At 51.3% G+C, this 18,006-nt stretch overlaps 1 protein-coding gene across 1 annotated transcript in view; it reads right to left on the bottom strand.

Annotated features, from left to right (window-relative positions):
• The window catches only part of ZBTB40 (zinc finger and BTB domain containing 40), a 76,070-nt gene that overhangs the window by 50,860 nt on the left and 7,204 nt on the right, over positions 1-18,006 (bottom strand). The window contains 6 exon segments of the mRNA XM_009999818.1: positions 7,405-7,538; positions 10,297-10,449; positions 15,766-15,896; positions 15,898-15,925; positions 16,384-16,479; positions 16,855-16,969. Of these exon segments, the coding sequence (XP_009998120.1) occupies positions 7,405-7,538; positions 10,297-10,449; positions 15,766-15,896; positions 15,898-15,925; positions 16,384-16,479; positions 16,855-16,969 (657 nt within the window).

Consider the following 18,006-nt stretch of genomic DNA (forward strand, 5'->3'; position numbering starts at 1 on the left):
GGTGGAAAGGCCACCATGTGAACTGGCCTCAATGGGGGCTGCCCACACCACACCAGGATGTGCCCTGGGAAACAGTTCTTCCTTCTGGGCAGGATGCAGGTGTTGCAACTGCTGCAGTTTTGCTCCAACCTGCATATTTCATCCAACCAGAAGGAACTGGAACAGGGTGTCAGAGTTATTGTCTCCTCTTAATGACACAGAAAGCCTCTTGATGGCCCTCACTGGGTGTGTACTGGTGGCAAGTCTCTGCTGGGGACACATCCTCAGCACTAGGCACAATGGCCTTAAGCAGGAGCCATGACCCTGAACCCCACCTGGGGGGTGATCTTTACCAGGGTGTGTAGTGATAGGACATGGGGTAATGGTTTTAAACTGGAAGAGGGAGATTGAGGTGAGACATGAGGAGGGAATTGTGGAGTGTGAGGGTGGTGAGAGCCTGGCCCAGGTTGCCCAGGGAAGCTGTGGCTGCCCCATCCCTGGCAGTGTTGAAGGGCAGGTTGGATGGGGCTTGGAGCAGCCTGGGCTGGTGGGAGGTGTCCCTGCCCGTGCAGGGGGTTGGATCTAGATGATCTTTAAGGTCCCTTCCAACCCAAACCATCCTGTGATTCTGTGATTTACACTGTCCTCCTCCAGCTGGGCCAACACTCAGTCAATAGGGACCCAAACAGATCTAAGTCAAAAAGCACCACTTGGGTGCTCCCCCAGCCCAGCTCCCTCTGCCTTACGACAGGTTTATAAACAAGGCAGCTTCTCCCTTCACTTTTACTCTTCCACCAGTTTTCAGGAGCAGCTTCACCCAACACTCCCCCTTGCAGGTCTTGGCTCCCAGCTGAAAGCTGGGACAGCAGCAAAGCACCTCCATCCATCCCTTGCCCCAGGGCAGCCTGTGCTGGGTTCCCACCTCCCACCCAGCCAGAAAAGGGACCAGCTTCCATCTCCACCAGCTGCTGGGACAAAAACCCACTGCCCACCTCCCAGCACATCTGCTCTAAGACCATCAAGTTGCATTTGCTTGTTCTGTCACCAGCCCTGCACTCAGCCTGGCCCTGTGTCCAGACAGGCATGAGAGGGGCTCCAGCAGGTCTCCCTCTGCTCTCCTCCTGGCCAAGGAGGCTCCCAGGCTTTTCCACCAGCCCACCCCAGTAACAGATGTATTTAACCCCTCCACAGCTGTATTTAACCCCTCCACAGCTGAACACAGCCCAGCTTCAGGCTCTTATTTAAGCAGCTCTGTCCAGGGCTAGGAGTTGTCCTGTCCAGGACCTAAGAGTTGCCCTTCAACTTGGCAATGGCTCGAGAGCTCCTCAAGCCTGCCAGCCCAGGACTTGCCTGGGAAGCATCAGCAAAGGTGCAGAAGCATCTGGCCACCAGCACCATCCTCAAGGCCTTGAGCACCATCTCCTGGTCATTCCTGGATTCAGAGGCAACTTAACCTCGTGCTTCCTCCATCTCAGCATCACCACAAAACCTGGCGGACAAGGCAGACACATGCAGCCGAGGGGAAGAAAGGTGGGGACCCCTTGAGACACAGCTGAGACCCTGTGTGAGCAGGGCAGGCAGCACAAGGTGCTGCTGGAGACCTCCAACCTGCTCATCTCCTGAGCTTGGTGGCTCCGGGCAGTGGGACACAAGGGATGCTGCTCAGGGGGGCTCAGGCTACAAGGGGTGGGGATCACCTCTCAGTCTGTAAACACTGCCCTGGCAGAGCTCAACGTTTTTGGGAGGAGGGAAAGGAAGAGAAATGCTACCAGTGCCCTCAGAGCCACAGGAACCCTGCATCTCTCTAATTGCCCTTCATCCAGCAAACCCTTCGTTACCAGATTAGATTTTAGGAAGCTGCAGATGAAACAGCTTGATGAAATGTAGTCTTAAAGGGGCCAGGGTGCTGCAACAAAGCTGTTGCATGGAGCTGGCACCAGAGCAGCAGGTTTACATGAGGAATCTGGATGCAGTGTCCAAAGCAATGCCCTGTGTGCCATGGGGAGTGGCCACAGCAGCTACAGAAACAGCTTCACCAGTTTTAATCCACTGACACCAGTAAGGAGGGACCCTGGCATGAAGGCACAGCTCCTGCTCCTCTCTCAGGTGTGCAGCTTCAGCATCTCATTGGTGAAGGACAGGAGGGGGGGGAGATCTCCAGGTTGTTTCTAGACCTGCCCGTGACCCTTCTGAACAGAGAAGCCACAGCAAAAACAGAGGTGGGATGAGACCTGCACCACACAAGGCATCACCTGAACAGCTCTAGAGCCATTTAGCACAGCTCCCAAGAAGTCTCTGCTTCAGCAGAGGCCCAGATGGCAGCTCTGCACTGGGGGACACTTCCTGCTGGCATCAGGGACAGCACAGTGGGAGAGCAACAGAAGAAAGCAAACAACCCTCACTCACTCTGTAGAGCACCTGTGAGCACATCACTGATTCAGCCATAGAAACCCCCACCTCAGATTTTCAGGACAGTTTTTTCTTTGGTTTCACATACCCACACCACCCCCAACTTTGCACTGTACCAGTCACAGAACCCCAAACTGGTTTGGGTTGGAAGGGACCTTAAAGGTGACCTAGTTCCAACCCCTATGGATGGGCAGGGACACCTCCCACTCGATTGGGTTGCTCCAAGACATTCCCCCTCATCCCATCCCTCCCTGCCCTTGTCCCAAGCCCCTCCCCAGCTTTCCTGGAGCCCCTTCAGGCACTGGAAGCTGCTCTAAGGTCTCCCTGGAGCCTTCTCTTCTCCAGGCTGAACACCCCAACTCTCCCAGCCTGGCTCCAGAGCTGCTCCAGCCCTCCCAGCATCTCTGTGGCCTCCTCTGGACTCTCTCCCACAGCCCCATGTCCTTCTTGTGTTGGGGACCCCAGCCCTGGCCCCAGCCCTGCAGGGGGGTCTCAGCAGGGTGGAACAGAGAGGGACAATCCCCTCCCTGGCCTTCTGGTCACACTGCTGGGGATGCAGCCCAGTCTCCTCCTCTCCACTCCATTTGCAGCAATGGAGCACTGTGTTCCCCCATCCAATTCCCACCTTCTCCTCTGCTTCCTTTCTCCTGGGGTTGAAACTGGATGGCCTTTCAGGTCCCTCCCAACCCAAACCACTAAATGATTCTGTGCTGTCCCAGCACAAGGCTCTGCCCAGAAGTGGCTGTGGCCAGGTGTGAATGATGCATGAAGGTCCTTGCATTTCTCCTTTGGCACATACCAGGGACTAGATTAGATGGCAAGGACCAGGGTCAGATTTTCCAAAGAGCATGTACCTCAAACAGGAGCAACTGTTCCTCCCAAGCATCTTCCCCCTTGTCAAACACATGAAGTTATGACCATGCTGAAATGTTTTAAGATCTGAGCCTCAGGTATGATACCAACTCTGCCACTGAGAGTGGATATCCAGCCATTAATGACAAGAGCTCTCAGGACACTTCCCAAATGCAATCTCTTTGAAAAGGAGCAGATAATCTTGCTATGACCCTTTTGAGTCTTCTGGGCAGGGCCCTGAGATATTTGAAATTGCTCATTACATTCAGTTCTTACGAAGTTGAATGCTTTGCTGGGTCCCTCTAACCCCATCATCTCAGACAGCACAAGCTGGAAAATTCACCCAGGATCTCCATCTACAGAAAGGACCCAAAGGGAATGCACACATGGAAGAAAGCAAAACACAAACAGATATATTTGGCTTCTTTGCTGTAATGAGAGCCATGCAACTGTGTGGCCATGGAAACCAGTTCAGCCTTCTCCTTTTGCCAGTGCACAGGAACCTGTGCTTGCTAAACTTCATTCCTCCCTTCCTCACTATGGGGAAGAGCTCAGCCAAGTGTCTTCCCTTGCACAGATACTGCCTTGGATTTCCAACCCACTAGAAATGAAGTGACATATTCCAAGAGACTTGGAAACCTTCAGGTGTCAAGTGCTGACCCACTGACCTCTGAACACATCAAGGGAGAAAAACAACCTGGAAGGCTGGATCCCAGTTTGTCCTGCTGTGTCAACACACCTTGCACCTCTGAGGTCTCTTACCACAAGCCTAAGACCAACAGGATCAGTCCTAAGTGAAGATGGATCTTTAATATGTTGAATGTCAAAAAGTGTCACCTGGTTGGGCAGGATGAACATGGATAAAGATGTGAGCACTAAGGAGAGAGGGACTGGGAATGTCTCCAAGAAGCACCATGGCAGCAAGGGTGGAACCTGAGTCAGATGCTGTGGGCTCTGGCCACAGACACAGGGGCACCAAGAGCTGGTTCCTGGTCCTGCTGCTCTTATGCCTGGGAAAATGTTGTTATGATGGGAAACCTTTAGCCTGGAAACCAGCACAAGACTGGAGTGTTATGAAGGCAGGGGGAGCTCTCAACTTCAGTTCTCCAGCATGGGGAAACACATAAAGGAGTTCCAGGGGCAGATCTCTATCTGCAGGGAGATACTGCTGCTCCTGGAGACACTTTTGAAAGAAAGCTGGAGCAGACCTTGTGAAACTGATGGCTGAGGTACCTGCACCCTGTCCTCCCATGCCAGTGCAATATATACACCCTGGATGGCAGCAGGAACCTTGCCTGATGGTGGAATAAGCCCTCAAAAGGCTTTCCAAGTCCATGAGAAGGGAGAATGGGAGATGTTGCAATCCTGATGGGACAGTAAGGTCAGGTGTCAGGTTGCTGAACCTGCAGGTTTCTTTACCAGCATCAAGCACCATGGGCTGGTGGCACAGAGGACACACAGCATGGCTACATCAGGGCAGCAATCCCCTTCCACCTGCCAGCCAGGATGTCTCCCCAGAACCCCTCCTATGGGCAAAGACAACAGTTTGTGCATCATTAATTCAGACATCACCCATCCTTGGAGATGCAGGAAGGTAGGAGGTGAACCTGAACACTCCTGTGAGAAATAAGAGCAGACTGCAGCAGCACATCAGTTTGAGGGGCAGGAACTTGGCATGCCAGGACCAGGACTGCCTTGGCCATGCCCCTTGTTGGGCTTCCTGGGAGCAGACAGAGCCTGAGGGTAAAACATACCCAAGAGAGGTCCCAGACATGAATTCCAACTGCAGAGTCCTCTGGGACTTGGGGCTTTGTGTCACTTCCCATTCTCTGGTTGCAAAGACATTCAGCACCAGAAGAAAAACCCTGCTTCTGATGGTGGTGGATTTCATACCAAATTCTCCTTCTCCTTTGTAAGTGGTTCTCCAAGCCTGCAATCCTGGTGGCTGCTCTACCCCCCTCCCTCCCAAGTCAGGATACATAGATGAAGACTCCAGAAGCAGAAGACCTCTTAGGGTGTGACCTTCACTCTCCCACCTCTTCAGCTTAAGCTGGAGGCAAATTCCACCCACATCTTGGTATCATGAAGGTCACTCTGATGGTTGCTGGCAGACAGGTTGGCTTCTAACACAAACCTTTTAGAGGGAAGAACAGTGTTTTGAAGACTCTCCAGTTTAACAACTCCAGGGGCTGATCCAGTGTATTTTCTAAACTCTGTAGAGAAAAAACCCTTTAGTTGAAGTTCTTGACACGTTTTTGAGATCTGGCAGTGAGGCACATCTTGAGAAACATGAGGCCTCAAGAAGTGACTTTACAGAGACCTGGAAAGCAGCTGGCAAGAGAGGGTATGGAGCAAAACCTTGTCCTTGCAAGCACCAGCCAACAGGGAAAGCTGAAGGGACCCAAGGAGAAGCCAACAGATTTCACACTGCACCTCCACCAAAGAAACCAACCAATTACTTTGATAGTGGGAGATGAATGCAGATGGTTTCCACTCCAAGGGTGCCTGATGCTTTCCAAGGGGTTCAGCTCAGCTAAATGAGGCAGCAGAGACTTGCTGTCAAGTGGAGCTGCAAACTCTGTGCATTTCCACGTGGCACATAAGTTCTGCAGAAATAGTTCTCCTGTGTTTCAAGAGGAAGCTCACATTCCTCAAACATGAGTTAATCCTGCTCTGCCAAGTGATCATGGCTGCTGATCCATAAAGCCACATATAGGGCTTGTAAGCAGGGATATCAGAGCTGAGGAGACTGGCCTAGAAATGAAGATCTGGAAGGGCAGTGTAAAGATCTGTAGGATGCCAAAAAGGGGCCAGTAACTGGAATCCTCCTCTGGGCACTTCATACAGAACAGCTGGTTTTGCCAAGTAAATACTATTTTTCCAGGGCACTTGATTTTGATGTTGATTTTGATGTTGTTTCTTGCTTGATTTGCATCTCAGCCTTGGCTGGAAGCCCTGCAGACACTTAGGAACAGCAGCCTGCTCTCTTTGATACTGGTGCCAGAAAAGCTGGCACCTGCCAGAGCAATCCAGCTGCCTCCCTCAGCACACAAGACATCCAGGACCTGAAATGGGCTGCATGTTCACAGCCACGTGCCATTTTTGTTTGCTTTCCTCCTCTGGAGTCACCAGGACACTAACCCTGACACATCCCATGGTTCAAGGGAGCCCCCCTGCCAGAGCAGGGGCACCCAGAGCACATCACACAGGAACGTGGCCAGGGGGGTTGGAATGTCTCCAGAGAAGGAGACTCCACAGCCTCTCTGGGCAGCCTGGCCCAGGGCTCTGGCACTCTCACACCAAAGAAGTTCTTCCTGAGATTCACAGGGAACCTCCTGGGCTCCAGTTTGCACCCACTGCCCCTTGTCCTGTCACTGGACATCACTGCACAAAGCCTGGCTCTGCCCTCCTGACACTGCCCTGAACAGATTTGTGCCCATGGATGAGGTGGCCCCTCAGTCTCCTCTTCTCCAAGCCCAACAGCCCCAGCTCCCTCAGCCTTTCCTCAGCAGGGAGATGTTCCCCTCCCTCCAGCATCTCTGTGCCTCTGCCCTGGGCTCTCTCAAGCCCTACAGAATTACAAGCTCACCTAACTCATCAGCCAGCAAGGAGTAACAAGGTGAGGCTCTGTGGATGCCCAGTTGTACCTCACACTTCCAGGTCTCCAACAGCAGCTGATCAGAGCAGGAATGAGGAACTGCAGACACCTTGATGGAAAAGACCAGCCTGTTACTAACACAGCCCATTCTCCTTGGGATGCTACACAACCATGGCATCCTCAGGGCATTTTCTATGAGAGCTTCATTCTCCCATGTCCTGGAACAGCCACATCAAATGGAAACTCACTCTCTGCCAGCTCTGCTTTCTCTAGGACTGCAGCCCCTCTTGCAGAGCTGGAACAGTTTGGCTGTGTTTGAACACCAACCTTTTCATCCATTGAGAAACTCACTGGTCATTTCTTTGACCTAAAAACTCTGGCAGAATTTATATAAACCCCCCAACAAACTCTCCCTTCAGCAAGGGGGGGCACCTCCAACTTTGGATGCCTTTCCCAACCCAAGTGAAGTTGGGTTCTTCATGAAGTGCCTTCATTTCAGTGCACACTAGAGCCTGCCCATACTTTTTGGCCTGAGCTGTGCCTGCTCCAGGAGCATTCCCACCTACCTCTTTGACTGCTTCTGGAAGTCCTGCCTCCCCTGGAGCCAAGCCCTCCAGGTCTGCTCCCTGCTGGGTGGCCTCTGAGATCAGCTTGCTGTGCCACAGGGTGATCTCAATGCCTGAGCTCTCCCTGCTGGCCACTGAAGAGGAAAACAAAAGGAAAGATATTTTAAAAAGCACAGAATTCAGGGAGAACCTGAAGGCTTCAGCTTTGTCCAGTCCACATTGACATCAGAATTGACCTCTTTTGGGTAAAGGAATTGAGCAACAGCAGGCAAAAACCCTCCCAGACCTCACTTCTCGCTGCTTCTCCAGCTTCAGGTGAGATGGTTTTCCAAAGCACACCCTTCCCAAAAGAGCCACTGACAACCTCAAAAGGCAGGCACGATTCTCCCAAGGCTCAGGATCTTTTCTCTGCCCCAGTTACAGACACCCTGTTCTGACTTTTGCAGAGAAACAGGCATTTTTTGAGGCACAATTTGCCTCATCCAAGGGCAGACACACAAAAAGCAGCTGGATGCACCACTAGAATGGCTGGAGAGCAGCCCTGAGGAGAAGGACTTGGGGGTGGGAGGAGATGAGAAGCTCAACATGAGCCACCAGTGTGAGCTGGAGCCCAGAGGCCAATTGTGTCCTGGGCTGCATCTAAAGAAGTGTGGGCAGCAGGGCCAGGAGGGGATTCTGCTCCTCTGATCTGCTCTGCTGAGACCCCACCTGGAGAGCTGGGTCCTGCTCTGGTGCCCTCAGCAGAAGAAAGATATAGACCTGTTGGAGAGGGTCCAGAGAAGGGCAACCAAGATGGTAAAAGGCCTGGAGCAGCTCTGCTATGAAGACAGGCTGAGAGAATTGGGGCTGTTCAGCCTGGAGAAGAGAAGGCTCCAGGGAGACCTTAGAGCAGCTTCCAGTGCCTGAAGGGGCTCCAGGAAAGCTGGGGAGGGGCTTGGGACAAGGGCAGGGAGGGATGGGATGAGGGGGATGGATGAAAACTGGAAGAGGGGAGACTTAGGTGAGATATTAGGAAGAAGTTCTTCACTCTAAGGGTGGTGAGGAACTGGGATGGGTTCCCCAGCAGGTTGTTGATGCCCCATCCCTGGAGGTTTTTAAGACCAGGTTGGACAAGGTTTTGTGCAGCCTGGTCTGGTGGTTCCCTGCTCATGGCAGGGGGGTTGGAACTAGATGATCTTTAAGGTCCCTTCCAACCTTAATGATTCTATGATTTTATGATTCTAAGAGCTGGTTTCTTTGCCCTGAGGGAATGGAGGAGTTGGGATGGAGGTGTCTGCCCCGTGGCACCTCCCTGCAGGCAGGTGAAGCCCAGCTGATGCCAGCAGGGCCAGTACTCACAGCTGGGCTCTGGGCAGCCTCCTTCTCCTGCTCCACAAGACCACCAACCTGAGCACTCCTCACACATGAGATGTTGACCATTTGGGGGGGAAAAGAACAAGCAGGAAAACTCAGAGCAAGTCAGAGGCTGAGGCTTTTGTAGGAGAAACCAAACCAACAAAAAGTAGTTCATCCAAGACACTTGTGTGTGGTTTTTGTTTGCATGCTTAGGTATTTTAATCATTTTGGTTCAGTGACAAACAGAACAATCTATTATTTGCACAGCCCCTGGGACCCAGGAGACATACAGTGCTGGGTAAGAAGAGAAAGCTCTCCCAGATGGAGAAGGAGGCAATGCCAGGCTGTGGGAATAAGAAAGATTCTGAGTTTATGTGAAAAACTCCCTGGACAAAGAATTCTTGGAGATATGAGTCTACTCTACAGCTGAGGGAACCTCAGCAAGCAGTTGAGCTCTGGAGGGTTTGGGTATGACTTGGATGTGCTCCACATGGATTAGGGGGTGGTTTACAAACAAAAATATCTCCCCTGTTCTCCCACTGGAATGTTTCTGATTTGATGACACCAATTTGAGTTGTGAATGCACTCCCACCTCTGCTGCTGGAGCCAGGTGAGCTCCACAACCACTGGGCAAGTTGTCCTCCTTGTCTCAAACCATTCCCTCCCTCTCCATCTCCACGATCAGAAAGAGCTGTTTGCTCATCCAATTCGAGGAGATTCAGCTCTATTTAATTCAGGAATGCTCCTGCTTGGAATGGGTATCCCCACCTGATCATTAAGCATGTTGGGAGGCCAGTGTTTCAGGAAAGCAATCGTGCTGAACAAAAGACAAAGCAACCTGCCTGTTGGGAGTGTTTGCTACAGAGGAAATTATCAGCATTATGAGCACAGTTTTGCTTTCTATTAAGCACTCATTTACATTTCACTGCATGTTAATTTAGTTCTTCATTTGGACGTGAGTTTGGAGCTAATGAAGTTGGTTTCTCTCCCTGAACAGCTCAGGGTTGTGCCTAAGCCCAGGTAAGACATTGTCTGTTCTTCATGTCAGGACACCTATGAGGTTTTACATATTGGCTTTCAAAGCAAGTGCCATCATTTGAAGTCACCAATGGACCAGAGTTTGGTAAAGCTGCCTTGTCTGTGAAGCATTTATTATGTGAAAAATTGGACTTGATGATCTTCAGAGGTCCCTTCCAACCCTGAATGATTCTATGATGCTGCTGCTTCTGAGTGATTCAAAACCAGGAACTAATTTGACACTGGAGGGAACAGCTCCCCTGTTTTCCAGAGGTGACATCCTAGTTTCTACTCTAGCAGTGTCAAATTCAAGAAAGGAGCCCAACAGGCCTCTGTCCCCACTGCTCATTTCATCACAAAGCAGCCACCTCCTTGTTGGCCCAGTCCTCCCACCCCATTGCTCCCAGACCATTCCTGTTGCAATGGAATGGCCACCCCATTCCCTTCCAGGGAAGTAAGATTAAAAGAGCACAATGAAACCCAGACAAACATCCAAACTTCCTGGCAACTCCCAGGCTCTGAAGTTTAGTATTCCCATACCTTTGCCATCAGAGACACTTCCTGTGGCCACCAGGTGGTCCAGGAGCAGCTGGAGACCAGGGAATGATGCTTTCACAGCCCCCAGAAGTTTGACCAGACTTTCTGCTTCCAGGGTTTTCTCTTCATCCACCTTCCTGAGCAGATTGTCCCTGGCTGCCCTCAAAGAGCTTCACAGCCACCCAAACCCACCTGTGACAAAGAGCCAAGAATCTGTTGCTGAGAGTTTCCTACAAACTCTTGGATCTGCACAGAGATGAGAGGGAAAGGAACAGCACTGCAGTGAATCCATATTCACTGCTTCCACTCATTGGGTTAACTGGGAGGTGTTAGGAGGTCCTAGATACAGGAGGGTCCAAACACATCTCAGGTGCATCTCACATGTGTCACCTTGAAAACAACCCTGGTGTCCTGGTTTGAGCCAGGATGAAGCCAATTTTTCACCTGGTGGGCTCTTCCACCAACTTCACCTCTTAGAAGTGGCTGACAAGCAGAAATCCTTTTTCAAAGGCAACAAAAATAGACTGAAATGCAGGGTTCAAAACAACATTTCATTTAATATTTTTAGCCAATACCCTTTAAATTGGCAGTCCCTTTTCCCTTGCTTCCCCAGTTTTTCTGTTTGTCATCAAAACACAGAGATGGACAGGAAAAAACCTCACTACTTTTATTATTTAAATGAGTATCCATGAACAGAATGATCATTTCTATGACAAGGCCACCTAAGAAATCTCTTATGTGAGATACAATCACCACAGCTTGGAATAGCTCCACTATGCCAGTATAAGAATCACAGAAGGGTTTGGGTTGGAAGGGGCCTTGAATATCTTCTAGATCCACCCCCTTGCATGGGCAGGGACACCTCCCACCAGCCCAGGCTGCTCCAAGCCCCATCCAACCTGCCCTTCAACACTGCCAGGGATGGGGCAGCCACAGCTTCCCTGGGAAACCTGGGCCAGGCTCTCACCACCCTCACACCAAAGAATTTCCTCCTAATATCTATTCTAAATCTTCTCTGTTTCAGCTTGAAACTGCTTTCCCTCATCCCATCCCTCCCTGCCCTTGTCCCAAGCCCCTCCCCAGCTTTCCTGGAGCCCCTTCAGGCACTGGAAGCTGCTCTCAGGTCTCCCTGGAGCCTTCTCTTCTCCAGGCTGAACACCCCAACTCTCCCAGCCTGGCTCCAGAGCTGCTCCAGCCCTCCCAGCATCTCTGTGGCCTCCTCTGGACTCTCTCCCACAGCTCCATGTCCTTCTTGTGTTGGGGACCCCAGAGCTGTTCCCCCCTGCAGGAGGGTCTCAGCAGATCAGAGGGGACAATCCCTTCCCTGGCCCTGCTGGTGATGCAGCCCAGGACACTGTTTCTGGGCTCCAGCACATGGTGCTAACTCATGCTGAGCTTCTCATCCATCAACACCCTCAAGCCCTTCTCCTCAGGGCTGCTCTCAATCCATTCTCCACCCAGCCTGGGTTTGTGCTTGGGATGGCTCCAACCCAGGGGCAGGATGTTGCACTGGGCCTGGCTGAACTTCATGAGGTTGGCATGGGCTCCCCCCTCCAGCCTGTCCAGGTGCCTCTGGATGGATCCCTTCCCTCCAGCACATCAACTGCACTGCCCAGCTTGGTGTCCCCACAGACCTGCTGAGGGTGCACTCAATTCCACTGCCCACATGTCCAACAAGGATGTTAAACAGCACCATCCCAGTACCAACCCTTCAGCAACACCCTGGTATAATATCTACAAGGCTTCTACAAGGGAAATGCAGTTGAGAAATACTGGGTGACCTCCTCCTCACAGACACTGTGCTCCTAAACATTTGAAAGGTAGGACTGGCAGGAACCCTGTAGGTCATGAGCCCAGATCCCTCTTTTCCTGAGCACTACACTACACAGCCCCATTAATAAAATTCTTCAGATCTGTCCTAAAACTGGTTACATTTTCGCTCCCTTTCCTCTGGTTGCAAAGCTCTTCCACAGTCCCATTCCCTTGTTGATTCTTCTAATTTCCATCTTAAATTTATTCATGGCCAGTGTATACCCAGTTGTTCATGTGCCAACATTATCTTTTAGCTTAAAAAGCCTCCTAAGCCCTCTGAGGGGTTTACCCTACCCCTCCTCTCCAATTTCTTTATAAGCATGATCATATTCCCTCTCAGCCTTCATTTCACTTGGCTAAATAATGCAGCTTCTCCCATAAAACAGCTCCTCCAGCTCCTCTGCTCTTAGGGCTGCTGATCTGTTTCTGCCTCAACACAAATCCAACAGCCTGAAACTGCACAGAGACATTCCAGATGAGGTCTTCATCCTTAGTTCTTGTTCCTGCACCTAATGGGTGCCCTTCACTTGCTATCACCAGAGGGCTTCAGCTACATGCATCCTCCAGCCTGTCCCAACACACCCAGTCCTGTGCCACCCCAGAGCTGACTGGTGGCTCACTGCTTCCCTCTGGCCCACATCTGTCCTGCTCTGCAGCTGGAAAACACAGCAAGAAACGTGGCTGTCACTCCCAAAGCACCACTCCTGCAGCCTCCTGGGGGATGCCCTTTGAGTCCTGGTTTGCACTTCAGGTGCAGGAAATTCCTGTTTCCATGTCTCTCCTGGATTTGTCACCAGGCTCAGTCATGAGTTTCCTCTTTGTACCTTTTCTTTACTGGGTCAGACCAATGTTGGGTGCTTGCTGTGATGTCCAGCAGCCTGACATGCCACAAAACCTCTCTTCAACTCCTCTCAAGTACATTTCTTTGCCAGTTGGACATTCCAGTCATTCCCTGCAGGTCCTAATACTCCTCTTGGAGTTATTTGTTCACTCATATGAATTCTCCCCTCTTTTTGAGGATGAAAACTCCAGTCAGTTCTCCCACCTTGAACATAAAAGGAAACAAACCCAACAGCTCCTCCTATGCTCTCACAAGCAGCTGATCACCTTCATTAACTTCTCACATTTCTAAAACTCTACCCTTTTATAGACAAAACTCCACTGGCCAACCTGCTGGCCCATCCTCACATCTCATTCACACTGGGTTGCTTAGTCTGAACTCATCTCCTAGCAGAACACAAAAAGGGGTACAAGAGCAGCATCCCTTTGGGGAGCTGTGACAGTGGGGCTGGCCTGGGACTGGTTTCCCTGAACTCTGCAGCAACCAAAGCCATGGGACACCATGGACAAGAGGTTACCTGCTCTCCCTTTGCATCACAGTTCCCTTCTCTCCAGTGAGAACCTGCAGCAAGACGTCGCCCAAATTCTCCACCTCACTTCTCTGTGTTGTGGAAACAGGACTAAAGGCCCAAAGTTATGCACTAAAAAACTAGAAACATTGGGTAAAAAATGCCCCAGAAAAGTGGATTTACCAAAAGGCTTCACAACACATCATGTACTGGCTCCCCAATATCTGACCTGCTCCTTGCACAGCTTGTGCCAGGCACAGAAAGAACCCAGCTGCCTAGAAAAAAAGGCCATTGCATGTAAAACTCACACTTCTCTTGCTTAATAAATGTGAAGCTAATGAGGTTAGTGACTGTGACAAGAAAAAGAAAAGCCTCATCTTTATGAACCCTTGGAGAACTAGATCCTATCTCTGCCAGCCCAGAGCTGGATGACTCAGGTAAGATGAAACCTGCAGAGGTGGCCACTAATTCCATGTTCATTTTCCCATTATTGCACCTGAGACACCTGAGATCACAACTGCACCAATGCCACAGGCCCATCATTTAAATCAATTTCACTTCTTAAATAATTAAAGCACTTTTCCACTTGCCTGGGGAATGAGGGGCAGGAAATAAACAAATAAACCAAGTTCAAAAAAAAAAAAGGGAACCCCCCCCTAAACTCATTGGCAATTCCTGCCTTGTTCTCCTGTGCCACAGCAGGTAAAAAACCCTGCACCCAACCTCACTGGGGTGCTTCCCCATCTGTTCTTTGCTGGGAACCTGGGAGCTAAAACAAGAGCACAAAGGGATCCCATAGGGAGGTGGATTCTGTATTTGGAGCAGGTTTGGGGGGGCTTTGCAGCAAACAGAGCATGTAGAGACTGAAGAGAATCAAAAGAAAGACTGAATAACACAACCCCTCCATTGGGCAAGGCAGGAGGTCCTGCAGTACTTGATGGTGCAATTAAAAGGTGTATCCTGTGCCCAAGGAGCAGAATTGGGATTGCAGAATGGTTTGGGTTTCTTGTTGGCTTTGGTTTCTTTCTCAGTGAGGAGGAGGATAAAAAACTGGTTGCATTTTAACTACCTCATTTCAGGAAGAGAAATCTCTTATGTGAGGAAAAGGAAGAGTGCAGGGAAAAGGTGCAGCCTTTTAAAGCAAGACCAGACTGCAACACAACAGGAATGTATGAAAACCCTTCATCTCCCCATGGCTAAAGCAGCTTTCACAGCCAGGAGCTCAGCTCCAGGCACCTCTGCACAGGTCTCTGCTGACAGCTGCAATCTCCCCAGCAGATGCAGAGACCTCTTGCTGCATCATGCTTTTCTCCTCTCCCATCCCCACTCCCAGCTCAGCTTTCCCAGGAAAACAACTCATCAGCTGCCAGTTAGACCCCAGCCCCTGCAGGCAAGGGGGGTGCCTCTGTTGGCAGCATCTTTAGCCCTCCTGCACTGAGCTGCACCCACACTCAGGGCTGCTTCCCTGGTCAGGGACCCCGTGCAGGTGTGCAAGACATTCACTGAGGGACTCATGAGACAGGCAAATGTTCTCAGCCCACCCAAGTGGGCTCTGCTCAGGCTCCCTTGAACAGAAAGCAGACATCATTCCTGCCACTGAGCACAGCAGAGCTTCCCACTCCCTATCATCCAGCATCAGGGGAACTGACTGATGTGATAAAAGAGGACAGGAGGTCTGCGAGCTGGGTACTGAATGCAGGGTACCCTACAGCTGCACAGTGAGGGTACAGCCAGCACCCCCCAAAACATTAAAAAAAAATCAGGTTGATTTTCTCAACACAGTGTTTTGTCCTTTATGGCTCCTGCAAATCAGCACACACAATGAACTGCTCATCCTCCCCAGCAACTGCTGCATCAAACATAAATAAATAAATAAATAAATAAATAAACAAGCAGTCAGTGGATATTATATTCTTGCAGTCAACTGTGTGATGTGAATTAAAGACAAGAGTTAAAGCTGCAAGGTAAGGTGATGGCCACATGTAACTGGCAAGAAGGGAGCACAGGGGTGTGAGTGGCTCTGCTGGAACCAGATTCCACTACAGAGCCTCCTCTGGGCTCATAAAAAGCTATTTTCAAGGCCTAGGAGGAGCAGCAGGCACTTCCCCTGGCCCAGGCAGTGCTCACCCTGCTCCTGGGGAGCTCAGCTTTCCCTGTTCCCACAGCTCAGAGCAGAAGGACCCGGGACAAACCACAATTGCAGTCCATGCTGTGCAAAAGGGGAAGGGAAATTGGCAGGTGAGGCCAGCACTTGGCAAACCATGCAGGGAGATGTTGCCCTGCAGACACACACACACATCCCCTTGCCCACTGGTTTCCTTATCCCAGGTTTCTTTTACCAGCTTCTCCAAGGTCAGAAATCCCTCTTCTGCTGCCTCCAAGAGCCCCAGGATGGGGCTCAGCTGTGTCACACTCTGCATCAGCTCCTCCCTGCAGCCCAGAGGTCAGCAGCTCTCCCTCCTCTGTGCTCTCTGGGGGGAAAAGGACTCAGAAACACAAGAGAAGAAACGAATCAGTCTGAAGGACCTGACAGGCTCCTGAAGTGAGCGAGACTCTGTGAAAGATCTAAGTGAATAGCAAAGCTCATCCCAGGCACAAGCAGCAGAGGAAAAACCACTTTACTATTCTCTTTAAACTCTATGAAAGGAAAACGTCTCATTTATCTACCAGAGCACAAAGCCAGCCAGCAAGCTGGAGGTTAACAGCAGGTTTGCAAGGCCAGTGCTTTGTGCCAGACTGGGGTAGGAAAGCAGCTCCCAGTCCCCAGGCTCAGCTGTGCAGCCCTCCAGGCAGCCAAGGTGCCTGCACGACAGGAACCCTCCAGGATCTTGGAGGTAAAGCCCTGGGTCTGAGGAAGGACAAAGCAGGGATCCAGAAATTCTCGGAGGTTGCCCAATCTCTTTGCCAGAGGCTACACCCAGTTCTCTACCTGTTTGCTGCAGGGCTTCCCTGCTGCCCTGTTCCTTCTCCAGCAAAGCCAATCTCAGCTTGTGAGTTGCATCTTGAAACAGCTTCAGTAAAGACAGGAGGGTCTGAGCACCCAGGGTCTGGGCATCCAGGGTCTGGGCATCCAGGGTCTGGGCATCCAGGGTCTGAGCACCCAGGGTCTGGGCACCCAGGGTCTGGGCATCCAGGGTCTGGGCATCCAGGGTCTGGGCATCCAGGGTCTGGGCACCCAGGGTCTGGGCATCCAGGGTCTGGGCACCCAGGGTCTGGGCATCCAGGGTCTGGGCACCCAGGGTCTGGGCATCCAGGGTCTGGGCACCCAGGGTCTGGGCATCCAGGGTCTGGGCATCCAGGGTCTGGGCACCCAGGGTCTGAGCATCCAGGGTCTGGGCACCCAGGGTCTGAGCACCCAGGGTCTGAGCACCCAGGGTCTGGGCATCCAGGGTCTGAGCATCCAGGGTCTGAGCACCCAGGGTCTGAGCACCCAGGGTCTGAGCATCCTTCACTTGGCTCAGCAGCTTCTTGAGCACCAACTGCTCCCCCACCTCTGCCAGACAGACAAGCAGAGCCTGCACCAGAGCAGGCAAACACAGGGAGGTTTTGCTGAGAGTGGCAACTGCCCTGCACAAATGGACAAATAAACAAAATCCTGGGGGTTCTGCTCAAGGGGGCAAAAAAATAAAGCAAAAAAAAAAAAAAAAAAAGCACATAGACATAGACCTGAACTGAAGGTCCAGTCTGTGCCACCAGCCCTGGGAAGAGCAGCAGCATGTCCTGTCTGCCAGCCTTTATCTTTACTCTGAGTCCCACTCTTGGGAGCTGGTTCCAGCATCAAACATCTCTTCATTTCTTCCCCTGTGCCAGTAAGTTTAAGAGACTTAATAAAACACGGTTGAAACACCATTCCTTTGGAATCTCAAGGATAGACACCCCAGGCTTCACTGCAGAGCAAGGACAGATCATTTGCACAGCAAGCAGAGAGCATTTTAAGTGGGTCTTTCAGCAGGCTCCATCCTCAGGTCTCAGTGGAGTTGTGTCTCCTAGAGAAAGCTCTGGAGAGGAGGCAGGAAAACTCCCAGTGTCACGGGCTTTTAGCACTCCTGGCAACCACTCCCAGAACTCCAAAACCCAGTGACCCAAACCAGTAACCACAGCCAAACAGGCCCACGCAGTTAGAGAAATAAAAGGAAGAGAAAAGCTGGAGCTCTTGCTCCCATTTCCCCGGAGCCCTTGAAGGCTGCAAATCTTGCCCCTCAAGACACCCACTCCCCAGCTCTCCAGGAGAGGTGCCAGCCTTCCCGAGCAGGCAGCCTTTGCTGGAGCCTCCAGGGATGCTATGAAAGCACCTTTGAAGTGGAGAGCTCAGCCCAGCTCCAGGGAGGGAGGCCACTTTCTGCTGTCATTGTCATTTTTCTTGCCTATGATAAAAAAAGACTGAATTGCAACTGCTTGGGGCCCCACCAGGGGGGTGGGGGGACTTGCTTTTCCTAGTGGGTGTAAACGCTCAGATATGAGGGCAGAGTGACAGAGCAATGACCTATTGCAAAGAGCATCCACAGAGGGGGAGCTGCAGGAAGCTCTTAACCTCTGACTGCTTTTTTTCCCT

This window comes from Chaetura pelagica, unplaced genomic scaffold (genome assembly GCF_000747805.2).
Source record: "Chaetura pelagica isolate M959 unplaced genomic scaffold, ChaPel_1.0 scaffold86, whole genome shotgun sequence".
NCBI lineage: Eukaryota > Metazoa > Chordata > Aves > Apodiformes > Apodidae > Chaetura > Chaetura pelagica.